The sequence below is a fragment of the Jatropha curcas genome, chromosome 3 (assembly GCF_041381405.1).
Source record: "Jatropha curcas cultivar XTBG-Jc1 chromosome 3, XTBG_Jcur_1.0, whole genome shotgun sequence".
In the NCBI taxonomy this organism is placed as follows: Eukaryota; Viridiplantae; Streptophyta; class Magnoliopsida; order Malpighiales; family Euphorbiaceae; genus Jatropha; species Jatropha curcas.
In genome coordinates, this window is record NC_143153.1 from 24,239,427 (window position 1) to 24,250,286 (window position 10,860).

General features: G+C 33.4%; 1 protein-coding gene across 1 annotated transcript; it reads left to right on the top strand.

Moving 5' to 3' along the window:
- The first annotated feature begins 7,072 nt into the window (after positions 1-7,072).
- Positions 7,073-10,433, top strand: LOC149497763 (protein kinase family protein). Its single transcript, XM_089719880.1, is given in 9 exon segments — positions 7,073-7,548; positions 8,891-9,008; positions 9,106-9,164; positions 9,278-9,348; positions 9,516-9,609; positions 9,679-9,759; positions 9,837-9,948; positions 10,037-10,079; positions 10,081-10,433. Coding segments are annotated over 9 exon segments (900 nt in total). The 5' UTR covers positions 7,073-7,293; the 3' UTR covers positions 10,148-10,433.
- The last annotated feature ends 427 nt before the right edge of the window (positions 10,434-10,860 follow it).

The window sequence follows — 10,860 nt, forward strand, 5'->3', positions numbered from 1 at the left end:
GTCTCCAAATCTTACCTTTCCAACAACTGATATGTCAAGCTCACGAAACACTTTCCTTTCTCCTGACATGTGGTTGCTCACTCCAGTATCCAGGTACCAGGAATTTTCGGCTCCAACGTTTGCTGGTGGCGGCACTATGGTTTCATTCAACATAACAATGTCTGGCTCCTTGTCACGTGTATTCATTATTTCACACGTTTCTATCATCAGCAATGAAGACTCCTCATCCTTCTATTTCTCTGTCAGATTGAGTTTTTCATCTTTCGAAGAACACTCCGATGCAAAGTGTCCCATTTGCTGACAATTGTAGCATTTAATTTTACTTTTGTTAAACTTCTTTTTCTGGGTTTGTGACCCCCCTTCATCTCCACGATTGAGTCACTTTGCCCACGACCTCTACCTCTTCCACGACTGCGTCCCTTGCCTCCTCTAGAACTGCCTTGATCCTTTCCTTCTTTCTTAGAGGATTTTGCATTCTCTCGTGCCTTCCATTCTGCACGAGTGAGGAGTACCGTTTCTTCTTTTTCTCCAAACCCTTGCAATCTTTCTTCATGAGCCTTAAGTGCTCCAATGATCTCATCGACTGACTTTGTTTTGAGATCACTGAACTCCTCAATAGTTGAAGTGATTTGAAGAAATTTTGCAGAGGTGGATCATAAGAGTTTCTTTACTACCTGGATGTCATCCACAGTATTGCCGAGGCCTCTCAACTTGCTGACAATTATGGTGAGTTTCCTAGAGTACTCATCAATACTCTCTGAGTCTCCCATTTTCAATGCTTCAAACTCTCGCCAGAGTGTCTGTGTCCTCACTTCTTTCACCTTGTCTGCACCTAGATTCATGTTTTTCAACATGATCCAAGCTTCCTCAGCTGTTTTCCTGGCACCCAATTGCAGCTGTGTGTCCTCTCCAATGCTTTGATAAATGGCTACCAATGCCATCTTATCTTTGCGATTATCAACAGTTTCTGGTGACTCAATTGCCTCCCAAACACCTTTTGCCATCATGAATACCTCCATCTTAATTGCCCAAGCTGCATAATTACATCTCGTCAGCATTGGGTATTTGAGTGTAACGGATCCCTCCTTCTCTTGAATCCGTACACCAACTTCATTCGAGGTATCATCTCTAGTCGCACCTGTGTTTTGGCTTGTTTCACTCATTTCCTCTCTCTGTTTTTATTCTCTTTCTCTTCTTGACCGCTCAATTTCTAAATGAGATATTGTTGAAACCAGGCCTTGATCTTGAGGCTTTGATACCAAATGTAAACAATAGAGATAAAGAAGAAGCAAAGACACTCAAAATTAACAATCTTTTTTGTGGTGTGTTCCAAATAGTAACAAACACCGTTTTTCTTATATAATGAAAAATAACAAATCTCCTGCTACAATTCAGCAACACATTACTTCCACTAAGCCACTTCCTAAAAACTAGTTCAACACCTTAACTAACTAGTCCTTATTTTATGGAGAAATAAAACAAATAAAAACTTAAATGCTTACAGCTACAATTTCCAGCTGAAGCTTATGACAGCAAACTAAAAATAAAAAAACAAGTTTAACAACTAACATTCATTACCAATGTAATAAAGATAAACACTTCACAAATTCATGGTCCAAAATCATCAAAGCTTTCATTAAAAGCATGGTTTAAGCTTAATAATATACAGTACAAAAGCCTAATTGCAACTACAAGTTCCAGTTCCACAATCCCTACATAAAGCCAAAACCACAAACACACAGACAACAAGCCCAATACAGACCCACACAGCCTTTCTATGCCTCATTTTCTTCTCTTTTTCAATCTTCTCAATCTTCCTCAGCAAACCACAAAAATTCTTCTTGATCTTTCATTAGGAACAGGGTCTGCCCACTCATTGTAATGACAATGCCATACTGTCTAAAACACAACAAAGCAAAACAAGAGTATTAGAAAGAAAAAAAATAACTATATAAAAAAAAACAAAGCCTAAAGCTAAAATATTATCGTCACCCCATAATTGCAACAGCCCCAAAATCTCTTTTCCTGCATTAGTGCTCGTCCAAGCTATCTTCAACATTGCCGCTACCCATACCGGCAATCTCTTCGCAGCACTTCGTCTCGCTTACTTATAATCGATTCACTCAGATAGCTCATAGTTAAGAAATGAAATTTCAAAGTCTAATATGGCAGTGTTTATCGATTTAGGGTTTAGAAGCTACAAGGAAGACAACTACAAAGAGAAAGCGAGAGAACGCGAGATAGAGATAGAGACAGATATCTATTATAAAAAGCCAACAGAGAGAGAGAGAGAGAGAGAGAGAGAGAGAAGGGTTAGGGTCAGAGCGCTGAGATAGAGGAGAGAGAAAATGGCTGAGCTAGAAAATAAAAAGGTTTTTTCATTAAATAAAAATGTCACGCATTAAATACGTGGCAATCCGGTCATCGGAATTTCTCAATTGCAGCAAAAGGTATTTTACTGTTACAAATTGGGGAATTTAGATATTTTTATGATACAAAATGAGGATGGTATCTCGTTATGTGATCACCCCTATAGTTGATCACCCCTATAGTTGAGGTCCTTTCATTGAAAATTAACCCATTTTTTTTTTTATAAATATAACCTAAAATTTACACCAAATAATTAAAAAGCTGAATTTTTTTTATCAAAAATAATAATTTTTAATATTTATGAATGAAAAGATTAATTATTATTTAAAATATCATTTTTTATAATGTGTAAAACTTCGCAATTTTAAAATTTTACAATTCTGCTTATTGGAATAAGACTCTATTAGATTTTAAAATTTTAATAGTTTTCAATCTAAATTTTTTTTTTTGGCGTCTATTAAAAAATTAAAATTTTATGGTATTCAATTCAGACTCTTAAAATCTATAAAAATCTGATGGTATTTAATTATAACTTTTTAAAAATCCAAACAAATTTGATAGTATTTTAAAAATTACTGATTTGGAAGAATTTTATAAAATTATTGATTTTATTGAATTTTAGAGTGCTAAATGTAAATATAAGAGTCGATGACACGTCTATTCTCCAACCCAAAGATTTCAACGTCAGGGAAAATGCTCAAATTGCATCCTTAACTTGCACCCAATATTCAATTACCCATTTTTCACCCTTTTAGCCAAAAAAACTCATTAACTTGCAACAATCAGATCAAATTACTCATTCTTTTGGGTCGGGTAGTAAAGAGCACACAGTCAATCTCAAAATTTTTATTTTAACAAAATGATTAAAATTTGAAAAGTCCCAAAAAATCAAGAAAAACCCCTACGCATTCCTAAGTCTGCTCTTTCTCTTTCGCTGTATGTTAATCTCTTAGCCTTGTCAAATAACAAACCCCATACCACTTACACCAGCTTAAATTCTCCATATGCACCTAAAGATTTGTTTCTATCAAATCTTTGAAAAAACCTCTATCTTTCATTGAAGTTGCTTGGATTGGTACAACCAGGAGTCTTGCCCCTAATGTCGGACATTGGTGATTTCAGAAAACGTGCCCTTCTCTCTCTCAAGACTTCCTTTGTCCATTGCTTTGCATCTCACTAGCACTAAACAGACTCTAATAATCCAATTCTCTTGTTTCAATGATATTCACAATTTGTTTTTTCTCCAATTATTCAAAGAAACACAACAAAATTCAAACTTTGTACCATCTCATCATCATCACCATCATCTATAATTTGTCAAACACAATAATACAATTAGAAAAATGCAAAAAACAGGATTTTGAATAGAATCTCTTCTTGTCACTGAATTAATCTTACACTTTGAGAAGTTGAATCCAACTTACCAAAAACTATTTGTTAGATCTTGGTGGTGCATTTGAAGGCAAAGACTTGCATTATTTAGTGTTTTTGTCTTCATGGAAGCTTCTTCAGTGGGTGATGTCGTAAATGAATCCAATGTTGTGCTTGCTTTGAGAATCCTCAGTCCCACTTGGAAATTGAATCTTGAGGACCACGCGCCTAAGAGAACATTTTACCTTGGGAGGGAGAGAGAGCATATAAGGCCTTGATTTTTATTCCTTTTCTTTTCGAAGAAAAGACATTTAAAAAATATTTTCAAGAGAATAGAGTTAAGAATACTCCTTTCACACACCCCTTGTGCTATGATTTGCACACGCAGTGACTCGAGCTTAAAAATGGGTACTTTGATCCAATTTTGCAAGTTAGTGAGTTTTTTTTGGCAAAAAAGGCGAAAAATGGCGAATTAAATATTAGATGCAAGCTCAAGGCAATTTGAGAATGTTTCCATTTCAAAATCTTTTAAAATTTTAATAGAGTCTTAATCCCCCTTAATAGGGATAGAAGTAGGGTGGATACTCATGAATTTTAAACTACTCGTATAATGTACATGTATTTGCTTAAAAATATTATTACTTGTATCCGTTCTAAACCCATTTAAATACCCATTTAAGTACTTATATTCAAACCCGTTTAAATTTTTACTACCTATATCCGTTTAAAAACCCATTTAAAGTACCTTTTTAAACAGATAGGGTACCCGCGAATCTTAAACTATCCAAATTTGAACGTATTTAAAATCCATGTTTTATTAATAATGGATAGTGCTCACCACCAAACCCATTTAATATAGTAGTTAATGGGTAGCAAGTCTCCAAAGATCTATATTTGTACTCTATTTGTATCCATTACAGGTAATAATCTCACTACTCATATTCGTTACGGGTACTAATTTCACTATCCATATCCATTCCAAATCAATCTATAATTACTCTTTAAATAGATCAGAGTAGAGCGAGTATTCTAAAATTCATGTACCGCTTTCATCCTTACTTCTTAAGGTGTAAAGCAATGTATTAAGTATTGAATTAATCTCGAATTAATTCATGTGTTGAGAATTTAATATTTTAACAAAAAAAAATTAATACTTCTACAAATTTTTCAGAGTTAATTTGGTTCTTTTCTGGGAATATTAATTTAATCAAATAAAAAAATTAGAAAAGTTTTGAAACAGTCGAAGAACTGAACAAAATTGTCTGCAATTATTGGCCAGACCGTCGGGCTTTGTGAGCCACAAGCAATGGGCCTCGCATCGAGCCTGTCTCGATGTGCGCCGCCTCCTTGCATAACCTCTAGCAGTCCACGCAAATCCTGGCTAGTGGTGGTTGTTGGTTTTCATTTATATATATATATATATATATATATATATATATATATATATATATATATATGTGTGTGTGTGTGTGTGTGTGTGTGTGTGTGTGTGTATACATGTGATTTTTCAGCGAGACAACGGACAAGAAGCTCGTGGTCTTCTGATCACATCGCAACTGTTCTGGGAGCGCGGGATGGCTGACGGTGACACTGGCCATTGCAAGCCTTTCAATGTTGACGGTGGTAAGATTTTAGCGAAGAAAAAAAATAATTTTGGAGAAGATGATGCATTTTGCTTTTTGATCTCTCATTATTTTCAGTTTTTTAATTGAGCTCAAAAACCTTTTAATTTGTTCAATTAGGTCCTGAAATTAATTTTGATTGAATATATAAAAATTATTATAATTTTGTAAAATCAATCAAAATATATAAAAAAATGTTCCACCAATTTTATAAAACTCTATTGAGAATTCTATTAAACTCAACAATTCTTTTAAAATCTAATACAATCATAATCCAATACACTCTCTTAAGGGATTAAGACTTTATTAGATTTTAAAAGATTTTAAAATTCAAATAGTATACAATCTAGACTTGTTGGAGTCTATTAAAATATTGTGGTATTTAATTCAGATTTTTATAAAATTCATAAAAATATGACGGTATTCAATTATGACCTTTTAAAAGTCCATACAAATTTGATGTATTTAAAAAATTACTGATTTGGTAGGATTTTATAAAATCATTGATTTTGTTGGATTTTAAGGTGCTAAGGTATAAATAAAAGAGTCATTCACAAATCCATCCTCCAACCTAAAGATTTCAAAAATCTTTTAAAATCTAATAAACTCTTAATCCAAAACACCCTTTAATAAGAATGGAAGCGGAGCAGGTACCCTTGAATTTTGAATGTATCCATTTAAAATTTTGCTGCTCATATCCATTCTAAATATTTAAATACTCAATTAAGTACCCGTATTCAAACTCATTTAAATTCTACTACCTGTATCTGTCCAAAATTCATTTAATATACCTCTTAAATGGGTAGGGCACCCACGAATCTTAACTGTTCAAATTCGAACTTATTTAAAATAAATTTTTACTAATAAATATGTACCTGCAAGTACCCATTATCTAACCTATTTAATATAGCATTTAATGGGTAGGGGTATTCAAATATCTATATATGTACCATACTTGTATCCATTATGAGTAGTAATTTCACTACTCATATCCATTACTGGTAGTAATTTCACTATCCATATATGTACCAAACCCATTTATAACTATCCACATCCTTTTTAAATGGATCGGAGCGGAAACCTAAAATACTTGTATTACTTCCATCCCTACCCTTAAGATGTGAAACAATGTATTAATTATTGGATTAATTTCGAATTAATTCAGGTGTTGAAAATTTGATATTTTAACAAAAATTAGTATTAATACTATTGCAAATTTTTAGAATTAATTTAATTATTTTTTGAAATTTTTATGGATTGATTTCAATCCAGTCACCGTTCAGTTAAGGGATGAGAAGTCTGTAGTTTTTTTACCACATTGTGACTATTCTTGACCGTCAGTGACGCATGCCATCGCAGGCCTTTCACTGTCAGTAGCGGTAAGGCTTTAGTGAAGAAAAAAAAAAGATTTTAGAAAAGATGACACATTTACTTTTTGATTCCTCATTGTTTTTTAATTTTTCAGTTGGACTCCAGACCTTTTAATTTGTTCAATTAGATCCTTAAATTAATTTTGATTAAATATATAAAAATCGCTGCAATTTAATCAAAGTCAATTGGAATCTATAAAAAAATCTAGCTAATTTCATAAAATTCTATATAAAATTTCAATTAAATTTATAAAAATTTTCAAAAAATTCTTCAATTCCATCGATCTTCTTTTAAAATCTTACACGATACTATTTCAATACTTCCTTGTAGTTTACGATTACACGTTACCCCATTAATTTTCTTTTCGGATTCAAAATTAGAAAAGCAATTTTAATAGCCGGTCACTATATTTTCCGCGAGATAAATTTATGCATTTGGCATATGCAAAGCGGCAGCAGATGTAGAAAACTATCGGGAACTGGAAGGGTTACATGTCTATCAGATAGAAGGACAAGATAATTTACAATTCTGATCCGATGCTTCACCTCTCATAACCCAAATGAACTTTGAAACGAAGCACGGTTTCTCTGATTCTTCAACCGTTGGTCACTATATACTGAAATCAAAACTGGGAGAGACTTCTCTCTCCACTGTATGGAAAGCGAATCACAGACTTACCGGTCAAGAAGTGGCAGTGAAGCAAGTTTACCTCTCTAAACTAAACAAACACTTGAGGAACTGTTTGGATTGTGAGCTTAATTTCTTGTCCTCTGTCAATCACCCCAATATCATTCGCCTATTCGAATATTTTGAGGTTGGTTGGTCGTGACTTTTGAACCTTGTAGCTAAATTTCATTAGCTTGTTGCTTGATTCTGTTGTGTTGTTGATGATAGAGTGATAGACTTGGTTCATTTTGTTATTTTGGGTATTTGAGATAAGGAATGGAGAAAATTTCTGTCTTTTGGTTGCTTTTCTGTGTTTTGATATTGATTTTTGGGTTTTAATTTGCATTCCCATTTCATTTATCTTGGATTGGTCATGCACCTGGCGAATTGGAGATGGGTACTTCTCAACAAGGAAATTATGTAGCATAAAATAGTCGCTTGTGTTGTTAATTTTTCTTGTATATGCCTGTTCCGTTATGATCTTGCTTGAGCTAGAAATAGCAATTATGGTATAGAATAATTTCTATTGAACTGTTAATTTATGACGTTATAAACTCGCTTTCAAGGATTTTGGTAATGAACAATGTTAAAAAAAGGGTTAGATTTTGGTGAATTGGGGTTTCTTTGTGAATAATATGCTGAAACAGTGAATCACTTGTTGCATTGTAGTTTGAGCATGGAGTTGAGGAATATGGTCCTTTTCGTTGTTGGCCTTTTTGGTTAGCTGCAGGCTTGGAGAGGTATACACTTTAGTATAGAAAAGAAAAGGATTTTATTCCCCATCTATCACTTGGACAGTTCCAGAGAAACATAATTAAAGAGCCTTTGAGAGAAATGAAATATCACTCTTTGATCTTGTTAATTGTTGGCTTTTGAACTCTTGAACTTTGGTATGTTGTATGGTATTTGTGAATGTCTTTAATGTTGCATAATCATGAATGACCCTCTCATTGTAAATAATGTCTCTCTTATATTTCTTTTTCTTTTTCTTTTCTGTTCCATTGTCTTGGTTGCGTCCCCTTGTTGCCCTTAGTATTTTTTTTCCTTCATAAATAAAAGAGAGGCATGGGAAAGAAGAAATTTGAGGACAGACAGTTCACTATCATTAAATTCTCAAGCTGTCCTCCATAGCATAATAAAATGATAAGACTGCTTGTTTTACGGTCACCAAGCCAACACTGATATAAAACATTGTAGTTTATACAAAATGTCCTCACTGAGAATATAAAATCCCAAATATTCAAGTAATCTAACCAAATTTTGATTGATACTCGACTATCCAGCATCGCAGATTCATGCAATGGAACTTGTAGATGGGAATAGGTATGGTCAAGTATAAATATTGTCTTAAAGGTCAAATGGTAAAAAAGAATTGGTATTTTCTTTGCCCATTTTGGCCATTTTCCTTAGTCATGTAAGGTGTCTTATTTTGTTCTATTATTTCCAACTCAATTTGCTATGAAGTAGAAGCTAACTCACTCCTTTCTTAGGCTGAAAATTGTATATTTCTGGTTTTGGAGTTCTGCACTGGAGGGAATCTAGCCTATTATATTCAAAGGCATGGGAAAGTTAAACAGGATATTGCTAGAAGATTCATGCAACAGCTAGGTACTTATCATTCAAAAGCAGTTTCTTAGTAGAATAGAAACTATGATGCAACATCTATCTTTAGATCTAAATAATGTCATTGATCTATATAACGCAGGGGCTGGTCTGGAAATTTTGCACAGCCACCATATCATTCATAGAGACTTGAAACCAGAGGTGCCTGAAGTGTTTAAACTTGCAGTTCTTTTACATATGAAACAGTTCGTATTTGGCTCTCATGCACTAAAATCCCTTGACATTAGCTTACTTTGATCCCTTTGTTAGAATAGAACATTCTACTATCTGGCCAGAACCAGGACGCTATTGTGGTTCTCAAGATAGCTGATTTTGGATTATCAAGGTAAATTAAAACTCTGGTTAAAGCTTTTCTTGTCAAATTTTTAGGCAGACCAATGTATATTTAGTTCATTTTCTTTTCCTTTCTGTGAAACAGTTGTGCCAGAATTTTCTTAACAAAATGTTATTTGTCAGGAAATCTAACGAATTATTTTCCTCATAAAAAAACAGAAGTGTGCAACCAGGCCAGTATATTGAGACAGTATGTGGGTCTCCATTGTACATGGCTCCAGAAGTTCTTCAATTCCAAGGATATGATGAAAAGGTAAGAATTTTGTTGTCATTTTCCTCACACAAATTAGAAGATACTGAAAAATGAGACATGATTATTTAGGTTGACATGTGGAGTATTGGTGCAATTCTTTTTGAGCTTCTAAATGGTTACCCACCTTTCCGTGGTAGGACTAATGTTCAGGTTGGACCTTTTCCCTGAAGTACAAATCTTTACAATATAATATCAAAAATCTTTTTTCAGAATATTCCTTGCTTCAGTTGCTGCAGAACATGAAGTCATGTGCATGCCTTCCGTTCTCTCAATTTATCCTTCCGGACTTACATCCAGACTGTGTAGATATATGTTCAAGACTACTTTCTTTAAATCCAGGTTTAACTTATACAGACTGAGTGAATGTACTCGTTCACTATTGAATCATTTCTAGAGCTGTCCATGATAGATTTCTCTGTTTTTGCAGTGCACCGCTTGTCCTTTGAGGAGTTTTACCATCATAGGTTCTTGAGAAGAAAAGGAGGAAGGAATTACCATCATGAATAGAATCAATTCTTGCTTCGATGCGGACATTTGATTTCTGCTATGCTTTTTATGAAATGGAGGTTGCTTTCTTCATTTCTAACTCCATCCATGACAAATCAAGTAGGTAGAAGGTTTGATTCTCTACCCGCAGTTTCATATAAATGAGTTTGAAGAATAGAAGTCATTGATAAGTATGCTGTATTCAACAGTAATCACCTTGTCTGAACACCTACCTTCATATACGGTTGGAACCAAATATGATATATAAATGCTTGATGAGCATAAACATGTAAGTTATTACAAATTTAACTTACATAACAAATCACTAATCGCCTATATATGACTGTGTCACCTCAGAGCAAAGGATTAGAATAGTTCGGATATGGATAATGAACCATTGACAATCAGGTGTGGTAGGTTCGACCTATTCATTCTCTAATCAAGTAGAACGAGAATTTCTACTTCTAACCATCAGTATATCATATTGATCATGAAAAGCAGAGGTAGTTATGTCCGAATAGTTTAAATCAATTCTATTAGGGAATGTGTTATATAGATTAATATATTAAATATATAAAATGATAAGTAGAGTCAGTAAATTCAATTTCTGATTAGAAATAGGAAATTCTAATTAGAATTTTACTTAAAATTTAAAGTAAATATTTCTTTTCCATCACTTCTACGTGCAAAAACAAATTTTGTGATATTTTTTTTCTTATTAGTATTATCAAACTTATCATTCTGTCATTCATAAACACCATATGA